At 40.9% G+C, this 13262-nt stretch overlaps 1 protein-coding gene across 1 annotated transcript; it reads left to right on the forward strand.

Annotated features, from left to right (window-relative positions):
* Positions 1 to 7607: 7607 nt before the first annotated feature.
* LOC142151196 (uncharacterized) lies at positions 7608 to 12348 on the forward strand. Its single transcript, XM_075206563.1, has 2 exons — positions 7608 to 7673; positions 10603 to 12348. Exon 2 carries the CDS (start codon positions 10801 to 10803, stop codon positions 12265 to 12267), a length of 1467 nt encoding a protein of 488 aa, XP_075062664.1. The 5' UTR covers positions 7608 to 7673; positions 10603 to 10800; the 3' UTR covers positions 12268 to 12348.
* Positions 12349 to 13262: the final 914 nt, after the last annotated feature.

Raw genomic sequence — 13262 nt, forward strand, 5'->3', positions numbered from 1 at the left:
AGTCCAAAAGTACATGTATTTTATATTTCAGATTCCTGGAAATCGTGTTGTATGTTGTCTCAATAATAATGCACATAAAACCTCCTCAAAGGGTCTGTTGAAGATAGATGAGGATTAAAAAAAAATGAAAAATAATATAAATCAAAATAAAATAGAAAAACTATATACTATAAATATACTCACTTTCTTCCTCATAGCGTAGCTTTTTGTGCCCCCTTGATGATTTATATATAAGACGCTACTATCTGGTTGTCTGAGTTTATTCTGACATGTAATGAGATTCTGGTAATAAATGCATGCTTCAACCACAGCCTTAATTTCCCTTACATTTGAGGGTAGAGTGGTTCTTTCCGCCACTGGCCATGCACTATCTGCTGTATGTATGTGGCGCCCCAGCCCAATAGACTTGCGTCTGGTGTAATGACTATATACTCGTAATCTTTAATTGAAAGGCCGCTTTACTGGGTGCTGTCTGTGGACCACCACAGCGGATCCTGTCTCACCTCCTTTGTTAGTGAAATCAGCTGACTTTGATCTTGTGTATTTCTGTTCCATCTGGATAGAGAATTTGTGTAGTCTGGCCCATTGCACTACCTCTATGGCTGACAACCATACAACCTAACATTCTGAGGCAGTCTTTTGCCATGGTCCAAGGTGTTCTTCTGAGACACAACATCTCCTGTTTTATTTCTGGATGTCAGAAAACCCTTCCTGTCAGGATCTGCCTCGCTTCCTATGCAGCATCGTGTCAGGATGCTGCTTCATCTCAGCGGCTCCTGCCTCTGGGAGTGGAGTGGACTTTATTATGTTTCTTTGAATGTATTCGGCAGTACCTCTGATCCACCAGAGGTGCTGTTATTCTGCTTGCTTCTCTGTCTGTTAGGAGTTAACCTTGCTGTACTAATTATCCCTTGCACCTGGGTGTTCCCTATTTATACGTACCACTCCTTGCATACCTTGCTGGTTATTGTTGTTCCATGTTGCTGTCCTGTTCCCTGGGATCTCTTCATATTTCCTGCTTACATGCATCAGCCGTGTACCTGGTATTTACTTTCTGCATCTCCCTGCAATCCTCATTACTAGACCATCCGCTTTGTACCTTCCAGCAATAAACATTGTGTGTTTTACCATATTCCTGGCTCTGGCTCCTGCCACTTCCCTTGTGCCATCTCTACACACATTCCAAGAAATTCTATCCTCTGTGTTGGATATAAATGACTCTCCCTTTCGTTTTATTATCCAGCCGTGGTCTTTGAGGACCTTCAGCACATGACTGGTGACTCTCTTTGCATTCTCTGCTGAAGATGCTGCCATTAGGATGTTGTCTAGATAAGACTATACTGATATGCCCTCCTTTCTCAGTTTTGCCATGAGCAAAACTAGAATTTTGGTGAAAGTCTTTGGTGATAGCAACATCCCAAATGGGAGATCCCTGTATGGATAGTGACAGCTGAATATTGCAAATCTGAGAACTTTTTAATGTGCTTGGTATATTGGCATGTGGAGATATGCATCCCTTCCTCTTGTGATGTAAGGAATGTTCCTACATCCAGTGCATTGAGGATGGTTCTCAATGACTCCATCTTAAATCTCCTAATATTGAGATGTTTGTTGAGGCCTCTTAAATCTAGTATAATCCAAAAGCACCCGCTGCTGCATTCTACTGTGAAAATCAGTGAATAAAAGTTTTCCCCTTTTTTTTTTACTACTGGAACTTTGCAAATGTCTCTCCGATTCAACAATATTTTTAGATTTTACTTCCTTAGCACCTGTTTGTCTCAGCTTCTGCGATTTGGTGATCTTTGGAATACTACTTGTGGAGGTTGTGATAGGAACTCCAGTCTGTAATCTTACTGTATCGTACAGAATGCCCACTCGTCTGTTGTGATTAATGCCCATTCTGCTAAATTAAAATTTAATAACCGAACTGTATAATTCTGCTACCAACCTTGACATCTACCATTGAGAGGGGCTACCTGGCAACATTGGGAAAAAAATAATTTTTGCAGAGCTTCATGGCTCCTTGACTCTTTGCTGGTGAAAGAAACTGCCTTGAAGTGTCAGGCTGAAAGCGTCTTGTGTAACTCTTACAGGGCTATAATATAAAGGCTTGATTCGGTATACTCTGAATGTAGGTTTAGTCACCCTGAACACCTGAGGATAAAATTATTTTGGGCAGGTCTATCTTGGGGAAGACAGCCTGACATTCCCCCAGACTATTGTGAAATAATGACATCTAATTTTTAGGCAAACAGAAAATCCCGTTATAAGGGGAGGGATATCAGATTATTTTTAAACTGCAACCAACCATGGGTGTAGCAATAATGTTCTTCTTATAACTGAGGAAGCCATGGTCCTAAAAGCTGGTCTAATTGCATCCAGAAATGTGTCACACAGATTCAGTTACCAGCTGCATGTCTTTGGACAATCTTTAGTTCTCTCCTCTTTATTCCATTCTGTATACATTTTTCCCACATCATTACCCCAGATGCATAGTGCTCTGGCTGTCACAGCTGTATCCACAAGCAAGTCTTGCTGCAGTCCAGAAATCAGGTGTAACTTTTATTTTGTACCTCCTTCAATCCATAACATCCCTGAAGGAGTTAACATTCTCAAGGAATTATAGTTCTTTTGGTCAGTCTGGCTACTAACATGTCCACCCTGGGAAAGGGGGGGGGGGGGGGTGTATCCCAAACAATAGTCTTCTTTGTAGAAAAAGAGAGGTACATTCTACAATATCTATTCATGTTAAGAAAACGTTTATCTTTGAACTTACATTCTTCTGATATAATACTGCTGATAATTTTATTCAATGAAAGAAGACGACCCTTCTTTTTAGGCCCCTGAAACAATGCTTCCAGCCAGGGCCGGATTAAGGGAATGGAGGCCCCTGGGCTAAGGGGGCCTCCATTCCCCCTTGAGGCCCCCCCATTGCGGTCCTTCCCCGGTGCGCTGTACGCTCTTTACTGAGATCTCGTGAGAGTGAGACTCACGAGATCTCCTCAGTAAGGAGACTACAGCGCGCTGGGGAAGGACCGCAGTGAAAGTGCTCAGCAGCATTGATCACGCCGGAGGCACCCCCGACCGATCAATAATGCTGTTAAGCACTTTCAGGAGCCCCCTGGATGCCCGAGGCCCCTGGGCTATAGCCCAGTTAGCCCTAGGGTTAATCCGGCCCTGCTTCTAGCAAATAGTGCCCCTCTGAAACATCCTCAATTTCCGTCACTTTGTGAATGGCTTTTAACAGATTTTACAACAAATCCATGCTGAAATGAAGCTCCTCTTCACTCACACAGCTGAGCCTTATTCGGATAGTCCAGCAATGCCCGATTCCACCTGCTGCACCACCAGACTCCCAATCTTCTGAGGCAACACTAATTATTGATCTTGAAATCTCAGCTGCTGTAATCATTTCATTAACAAAATGTTTCAGCTAATGCAATCCTCATCCATTTTAATATTTTAACCATAGAGCGAGGCTGTTGCTGTTCACTAGAACTACATTCTGTACATGTCTTTCCAGAAAAGCTTTCTGGCAACTTTTTTTTGTCACAACAAAGAATTTTCTGCTTTTCTTTTTTTTTTGCGGTTTTCTCCACAACCCTCTCACTTCCTGTGACAGGATGGACCGCCTATGCCACTCTGTCTGTTGTTGCTGGCAAGCGGCTGGGCTTACTTTGCCACCGTTCCCTTTCTTTATCCCTCTAACCGAAGTAGGAGGGGCTTAAGCTGTTGCCACCACTGGACTCCTTAGCGGCGTCCAGAACCGCGTTCCTTCAAGGTAACTGTCGGTGCTGGTGTATCCTCTTCCTGGTACACCTTGGCTGGTACCCCTGACCTCTTGCCTTCAGATCAGGGTTGCTGTGGAGGGTACACCTGGCCTATCACACTGGCCAGAGCTGCAGGTAGTGGCAAAGTGTTGGTACTGAAAAGCTGGGTCCAATCCTCAGAACAGCCGGAAATGGATTAGAGTTTGGTCTAATCTGTAGGTCACAAGAAATACAGCAGGGAAGAAGTTGTCAAAGCAGGATCTTGAAGCAAATGATGTTTATTCGCTCAAGTGTCCAGATAAGGACAGTTCACACTGGTTTAATGTACTAGTGATCAGAAAGATCAGAAGGAACAATAAGGATACATTTTAATACAAACCAATGCTGATTTATACAGTTTTGGACACAGTCTAGCAGGGGGTAAGCCAGTCCCACGAGTTATTTTTATTATGTGTTTCCCAAAATATGAATTTATATGCAATTTATACTTAACAAAATGTACACTTATCTGTGATATCCTACATCACGTGCTGTTTACAATGTTCAGACAGGTTCTAACACACTAGCCAAAAGGCCACTCAGGAACAAGAGTAGTGACCTCCTGTGGTGTATTTAGACTAAAAAGACATGTTAGCTACCCACATGAATAGATTTAATTAGCCTTAATGAGGACTTTCTCTCGAAGCTATACAACAGACTTCCTCAACAAACGTTTATTGCATCAGAATAGAATACCTCAGAAATTGTTGAGATTAACACTAAAGGGGGTTCTCTTATAGAAACTGCAATAGTATTTAGCCTGGCCCAACACTGTTTTGGGCATGCAATCAGGTGGCAAAGTGGGCACAGATAGCATTTTGAATAAGTAGCTGCAGTTTTGCAAGGGTTGATTTTTTTATTTTTTTTTATTAAAAATTTCAACAAAAATTAATCCCAAATCACTTTTTCAAAAACAAAATAGACTACATACAACATCAAGGGGTAAAATGGACCAATAGGAACGAAACTTCCCATGATCATAACACCCAATTCTCCTCCAATCCCTCCACAAAAACTACTGCATCACTTCACAAATGAGAACTATATACATCAAAGAAACATGACATCTTCTAATATAACACTCTGTCACCAATCTATATTACCACTCACACACCCTTTACAGTCAGGAAATGAAAACAAGCTTTAAAAGTTTAGCCCAACAGCAAAACTGCAGCTACTTATTCAAACTGATAAAATGTGGTGACTTTGCCCACTGATTTAAAGCCCAAAATCTTGTTGGCTCAGGCTAAATACTATTGCAGTTTGTATAAGGGACCCCTTTAGTGTTAATCTGATGTGAAACCAGTGATATGCAAGCGAGAGAAAAGATAGAGGAAAATTGTGTATTCAAAGGCACTCTGCGATATTGAAAAATAATTAAAATGTCTATTCCTTTATTGGTATACTTTAAGAAAATCCCTCCAATTGATTAGCGAAATATTAAAACCAAAGTGACTAAAGTGAATTAAAATGCTTGAAAAAGCATGTAGCAAAACGCGCGTTGGCGTTTACCCCGCTACTGTGCTCAAACACTCCTTATGATATAAGCAAACTTAGATGCCACTTAAACCCTGTATAGGTTATAATACAGCATGTGTGTGTGTGTGTGTGTGTGTATAGCCGTTAAAACGGCAGGCTTCCAATTTTGGAGGAGTCTTTATGGACACATGAGATACCTGATTGATAACAGTACAATTGATCAACCAAATATACGGGTGGGATTACCGGGACAATATAGTGCTGGATTATATAATTATGCTAAACAACTGCTAGGCAGAGACCTTGTTTAAATCCTAGTAATCCTACTATAAATATACACAAATACTTTAGCCCTCATTGGGCGTTATATCGAAGTGCATATGTGGATTAGTGTGATCAAATTAAGAATGTGTTTGAGATCTATATGGAGTTTTTCATTTTAAGATACCCTATTATTGATCAAGACAGTCATTATAAAGGATTATTGGGATATTGGATTATATGAATAACTGTCAGAGACTCTCCTTAAAGCTCAGCACCCACATACTGTTGCAATCAAAGTTACTATAATAACTAGTCCTACTTATACCACACACATTTCAATCAACTTTATTTGAAGTGGTATCTATAGCTATTAGATTGGTTCAATATAGGAGTGATTACTATATCATACATTGAATGTCCATATATACAGACTTTAAGTAGCGGGGCATAGCAATTTACTTTGCTATTTTAATTCACTTTAGTCACTTTGGTTTTAATATTTCGCTAATCAATTGGAGGGATTTTTCTTAAAGTATACCAATAAAGGAATAGACATTTTAATTATTTTTCAATATCGCAGAGTGCCTTTAAATACACAATTTTCCTCTATCTTCTCTCTCGCTTGCATATTAGTTATCTGTGTAGAAGTGCACCATCCAGTAATCATATCACTTTATAAATTGATAGGAATTATGACACTGGAATGGCGATACCTAGTGCAGTGGTATTTTCTTTTGCAAGTGAAATCAATGATCCAGTTTGATTTAATCCTTTAAAAAAAGCTTTTCTGAATAAGATTGGAGCATGAATAAGAGGATAACTTCAGTCTGGTCACTATGGAAGGCAACCTGATTCGCTCTGTCAGCATCATGTCCCCCCCCCCCCTATCTATGTATTCAGATTTCAATGTGATATATCTGGTGGCAGCCACCGAGCTTACTCAGCAGAGATGGAATAAAATCTCTCAGGTATCAGTGACCCCCCCCCCAGTGCCCTCCACTCTGACACAAGCTCCGTCCTCCCCACAGGGCCATCTTAACAACATTATGGGCCCCCGGGAAAATCAGTGCACCAGGGCCCCTACATCATACTTGCCTACTTTTAGAGGCATCTGTCCGGGAGGGGGTCCGTCAAGGGGCGCGGCCACGCGCGGCCCGTTAGGCTCCGCCCCCTGTCAATCAATTTATGTATTTTAGCCAATCGAGGCAGGGGGCAGGGCCACAATGTCACATTTAGCCCCGCCCCCACCATCTTCAACAGCGAGGACACCTGGATCCGGGATTTTTGCCTGCTCTCTCGGGAGTCCGGGAGAACTCACAAAAATTCGGGAGTCTCCCAGACATTCCGGGAGAGTAGACAACTATGCCCTACATATATAGATGTATAGAGAGATAGAGATAGATAGATGTACTTGCTCAGTGACCCTTGAAGGTTTTTTTGCAGGTTTTTTCTTTTGCAGGGTTATTTATTCTAATTAAGAGCCGTACATATGGGGCCCCCTTGCCCGTGGGGCCCCCGGGCACCTGCCCATCATGGCCAATGGAAAAGATGGCCCTGCCTCCCCACCTCTTCCCAAGTACACATCCTCCTGCCGGACCAGGGGTCCCATGCTGGCCCGTCCACCTCCTGTACACTCCTCACAGGGGAGCAGCAGAGGAGCTGTGATTGAGGGGGGTTTGTGGGCTGTATGAGGGGAAGATATTTAAAGACTGTGCAGGAAGCCGCCCCCGTGTCTCCTCCTCACAGATATCTCCATCACTGCGCTCAACTACACAGCAACACTCGTAGCTGCCGCCTGAGCTCTGTACCATGTGACTGGTACAATCACATGACCTAGTGACGTCAGGAGGAACTGCGGGATCTGGAGATTTCATATCTGAGCGCTAGAAGTACAGTCTCCTCCCCCGTCACGTGTCCCCCCCAGTCTCCTCCCCCGTCACGTGTCCCCGCCAAGTCTTCTCCCCGTTACGTGTCTCCGCCCAGTCTCCTCCCCTGTCACGTGTCCCCGCCCAGTCTCCTCCCCTGTCACGTGTCCCCGCCCAGTCTTCTCCCCCGTTACGTGTCCCCGCCCAGTCCCCTCCTCCGCCACGTATACCCGGGGCCACAGACGGTCAGAAGCCGGTAATTATACGGAGGGGAGTGTTGTGTCCAGTTATACAGCACCGTGTGTATATGTGGCCCCATCATCTGGTTATGGGGCCCCTGATTGTCAGCAGTGCACGTCTGGGGGGCTGTGTTAGGAAGTAGTTTGGTCTATAGTGTTTGCAGTGGATGTGATGTGTAGGAGGAGGTTAGGGGTCATATAGTCACCGGGTCACATGGTTAGGGATGGGGTCATACAGTCACCTGGTCACATGGTTAGGGATGGGGTCATACAGTCACCGGGTCACATGGTTAGGGATGGGGTCATACAGTCACCGGGTCACATGGTTAGGGATGGGGTCATACAGTCACTGGGTCACACGGTTAGGGATGGGGTCATACAGTCACTGGGTCACATGGTTAGGGATGGGGTCATACAGTCACCGGGTCACATGGTTAGGGATGGGGTCATACAGTCACCGGGTCACACGGTTAGGGATGGGGTCATACAGTCACCGGGTCACATGGTTAGGGATGGGGTCATACAGTCACCGGGTCACACGGTTAGGGATGGGGTCATACAGTCACTGGGTCACATGGTTAGGGATGGGGTCATACAGTCACTGGGTCACATGGTTAGGGATGGGGTCATACAGTCACCAGGTCACACGGTTAGGGATGGGGTAATACAGTCACCGGATCACATAGTTAGGGATGGGGTCATACAGTCACCAGGTCACATGGTTAGGGATGGGGTCATACAGTCACCGGATCACATAGTTAGGGATGGGGTCATACAGTCACCGGGTCACATGGTTAGGGATGGGGTCATACAGTCACCGGGTCACATCTATCAGTGCATCTACACTGTAATATAGTTGGCTCCCAATCCTTATCTCTTACACAAAGCACATGTTGATTACATTCACACCTCATCTATAATCACATACATACTTTGATTACATTTTATTAAAATAATAAATCATTTGATGTAATAGGTTTTGGCTCATTCACGCTCCTTCGGTCACTTATTTAGATTTTAGTGGCAACACAAACATTTCTATTCACTTAATTTTATGTAACTATACTTTTAATATTTTACAGTAATATCACTTTAATATAAAATATTATAGACATTTTTATGTAAACAGTAAATAATCGCCAAAATAATCTGTTTTATGTTATGTTAATAATATCACCTGAACATACATTTTATATATTCAAATACTTGTAAAAAAAAAACCTCTTAATTACCAAATTAATGTTTATTATATTAATTTAATCTAGATATTCATAATGCATCTTGAATGAGGGAATAGAATAGTTTACAATTCATGATTACATAGTAGTTGTTATTATATTTGACAACTTATATCATTATAAATACACAATAATAGCCCATATTTCTAGACAAAACATTTTCTAGATATAATCGGAGTAGACAATTCCATTGTTTTCTTCTTTCCTTAATTAATTTTAATAAATGAAATGTATAGACTAATGCTATATGTACAGTGGTAGAGGTGGTATGCCATACCGCCACTTCTCCTTCCTCGTCCATTGTAAAACTATCAAATTCCCATTATATTTTTCATACCGTCACCTTGAAATTATATGAGAAAACACCAGCACCCCAGTGCATCGCCTGATAACTGGGATGAGATGATTGGTAGAGCTAGTTACCAGTGTATGGTTCGTAGCGTATAAGTGGAGAGTGCGGTTCCCAGAATGCACAATTAAACAAATATTATATTAGACGCATTATTTACAAATGTGAGCAATGTGTATTATGTTAAGAATGGTATTTGCTGCGGGAGGATAGAGTTCTTGGGACTCTATGTGTGATTTGTAATGTGGCAACACACACACAAATAAATACAGTCAATGACCAATGGGTCATATTTGCTAGTGTATATAAATAAATGTTTATTATATTTCTACAAATATACTTCATATTACTTACACAAAATAATGATTACACTGCTGCTGTCTAAAGTAAAATCATTCAGGTTATCGTTGGGATAGAAATAGTAAGTTAAAATAAAAAGGAACAAGCAACACATATTGTGGTGTTGGTACTTGGGAATATTATGTAATACGGCACAAAAATAACCAAAATAAAAAAAATTCTCATCTAAAAATAATTTTTATATTATCCTAAAGTTACAATACAGTGGACTAGTGTCACACAACAACATATACATGAGTGATTCACACATCAGTGAAGGCACCAATATTTAAATATCAATAGAGAAGCGTACAATATCCTATATTGTGTCACTCCTCTTGGAGAAGACATAATACCTGGTAGATATTCAGAGGCACCAGCCGTGTATTTAAAATGTATATAAATATATATATACCCCCTGCGGAAGTCAGATTGGCCCATGAATGACTGTATGAAATACGTTGGGTTTGTTTTTTCTCTTTGATTGTCCCTCTACCTGTTATCCTAATGCTGGTTTATTTGGGAGTGCTTTATGTTGGATGTAGGAGAAGTACCCTGTAATTTAAACCAGTACATCATCAGATAAGCGGGATTAATGTTTTTTTCGTTGTACGTGTATTACTTGTATGTTATGAAGAAATTTATCCAGAATATATTACACTATTTGTGTTTCTTTCCTATTGGAATATATGTCTTTGTATCTGGAGCCCTCACCAAGAAGGAGCTTTGGAATCTCTCCAGAGATAATTAGTTAAACCTGATTTATGATCTCCACATTAGTATAAGGCTAATTAACATTTTGGAATATTGGCTGTTTTGATTTGCAATATACTGCACTGATAGTCACCCTTTTGTTCTGTTCTTTCGGTTGTTACTCTGTATCTCAAATTAGAGTGTACTCCAAGATAAGATAGTCAAAATAACTTAAATGAGGACAGATCATTCCCAACAGTTTTCAAATGAGGAGTAATATTTATATTCATAAGATTAAAGTATAAATTATTATATATTTTTTAACAGGTGGATTAATGAGCAGGATTCCCTCTAACAGAAGAGGACACACATAAAAGGACATTCTTTTCTGAATACCTGAGTGTTCACCCACAAGTCATATCCACTACAGAAGTCAGCTTTTATAAAACTTGAGGATTCCCACAAGCTATTTTCATTTTCTGCATACGAGAAGCCTTCTATAGCTTGTTACTCATTAAACACCCAATGAGTCTCTCAGGAGAGAGGCCATATCTATGCTCTGAGTGTAATAAAATGTTTACAAGTAAGTCACAGCTGATCGTACACCAGAGGATTCACACAGGAGAAAAAACATTTTCATGCTCTGAATGTAACAAATGTTTTACACAGAAGTCAAACCTTGTTAGACATCAGAGGAACCACATGAAAGAGAAGCCATTTTCATGCTCTGAATGTGGCAAGTGCTTTAACACTGATACACACCTTGTTAATCATCTGAGGAACCACACAAGAGAGAAACCATTTCGGTGCTCTGAATGTAGCAAGGGGTTTACTTGGAAGTCACTTCTTGTTAAACATCAGAGGGTTCACACAGGAGAAAAACCATTCTCATGCTCCGAATGTGGTAGATGTTTTAATACCAATTCATTATTAATAGTACACCAGAGGAGACACACAGGAGAAAAACCATTTTCATGCTCTGAATGTAACAAATGTTTTATACAGAAGTCAGAACTTATTATTCACCAGATGTGTCACACTGGAGAGAAGCCATTTTCGTGCTCTGAATGTAGTAAATGTTTTAGGAGAAAAGCAGAATTAATCCTACACCTGAGGATTCACACAGGAGAAAAACCATTCTCATGCTCTGAATGTAACAAATGTTTTATACAGAAGTCAGAACTTATTATTCACCAGATGTGTCACACAGGAGAAAAACCATTCTCATGCTCTGAATGTAACGAATGTTTTATACAGAAGTCACACCTTGTTAGACATCAGAGGATTCACACCGGAGAGAAGCCCTTTTCATTCTCTGAATGTGGCAAGTGCTTTAACACTGATACACACCTTGTTAATCATCTGAGGGACCACACAAGAGAAAAACCATTTCGGTGCTCTGAATGTAGCAAGGGGTTTACTTGGAAGTCACGTCTTGTTAAACATCAGAGGGTTCACACAGGAGAAAAACCATTCTCATGCTCTGAATGTAACAAATGTTTTAAACAGAGGTCACACCTTGTTAGACACCAGATGTTTCACACAGGAGAGAAGCCATTTTCATGCTCTGAATGTTGCAAATGTTTTAGGAGAAATTCAGGATTAATCGTACACCAGAGGATTCACACAGAAGAAAAACCATTCTCATGCTCTGAATGTAACAAATGTTTTAAACAGAAGTCACACCTTGTTAGACATCAGAGGATTCACACCGAAGAGAAGCCTTTTTCATGCTCTGAATGTGGCAATTGCTTTAACACTGATACACACCTTATTAATCATCTGAGGGACCACACAAGAGAGAAACCATTTCGGTGCTCTGAATGTAGCAAGGGGTTTACTTGGAAGTCACTTCTTGTTAAACATCAGAGGGTTCACACAGGAGAAAAACCATTTTCATGCTCTGAATGTAACAAATGTTTCAAACAGAAGCCACACCTTGTTACACATCAGAGGACTCACATAAGAGAGAAAAAAATATCTATGCTCTGAATGTAACAAATGTTTTACACAAAAAGTATCACTTCTTACCAGAGAATTCACAGAAACAAGTAATTTGGATCTGAATAGAGCATGTATATAATAAGCAAGTTAATGACCATAATATTCACATGGTATAATCAATTTTAATTTACTGAATGTGGCAAATGTTTTATGTAAAATAAAAGCCTTTTAGATGGGAAGGACTGGCAAAGATACTTTGGGCATTTTCCCCTTGGGATGGTCTCCTTGTAAGCCAGAGCGGCTGTATGTCAACCAACAATGATGGAGGAGTCCCAAGGAGGGCATGTGGTTTATTAAGCTACTAATGAAGATCTTTAATAGGTTCTTATTTTAAACTACTAGCACATTTAAAGTATACAGGTCTCTTACACAGAGTGTAGGTAATTTACAAAGTGCATTTGATTCATTTTGAAAACCTATTAAATAATCATGGGAGGGACTGGTAATAGGGACTACAGCCATTTCACTTTCTTCTTTTCCTCCCACTTCCTCCTTGATCCTCTTCATTCTGGTTTTTAGTTCTTCCACTTCAATGAAACCGCTATCACCAAGGTATCTAATGACATCCTCACTGACAAATCCAAGGGTCTTTTTTTCTGCTTTTCTTTCTACAGCTCTGCAGAATTTGACACCGTTGACCGCCCTTTCCTCCACCAAACCCTCCACTTCATTAGCTTCCATTAGACTGCCCTTACATGGTTCAACTCCTACTTCACCAACAACTCCTTTTGGGTCTCTATTCCCTCCTCTCCCACTACCTGTCAGCATCCCCCAAAGGATCTGTTCTCACCCCCCCTCCCCTTTCCTCTGTGATATTAGCAGCTATTTTGGCCTCCATAACCATCTCTATGCTGCCAACACCCAAGCAAGACCCTCTTTCCAAGGGCTTTCCTTATGTAATTTTGTGGGTTGTAATTATGTAAGCTTGCTGTCTGTACTTATGTCATTGTATTGCTTATTTAGATATTTTACTTTATTGTGCT

The sequence above is a fragment of the Mixophyes fleayi genome, chromosome 4 (assembly GCF_038048845.1).
Source record: "Mixophyes fleayi isolate aMixFle1 chromosome 4, aMixFle1.hap1, whole genome shotgun sequence".
Classification (NCBI taxonomy): domain Eukaryota; kingdom Metazoa; phylum Chordata; class Amphibia; order Anura; family Limnodynastidae; genus Mixophyes; species Mixophyes fleayi.

Excerpts from the sequence above, each read along its gene's own strand:
- LOC142151196 (XM_075206563.1), top strand. The coding sequence starts at position 10,801 with ATGAGTCTCTCAGGAGAGAGGCCATATCTATGCTCTGAGTGTAATAAA.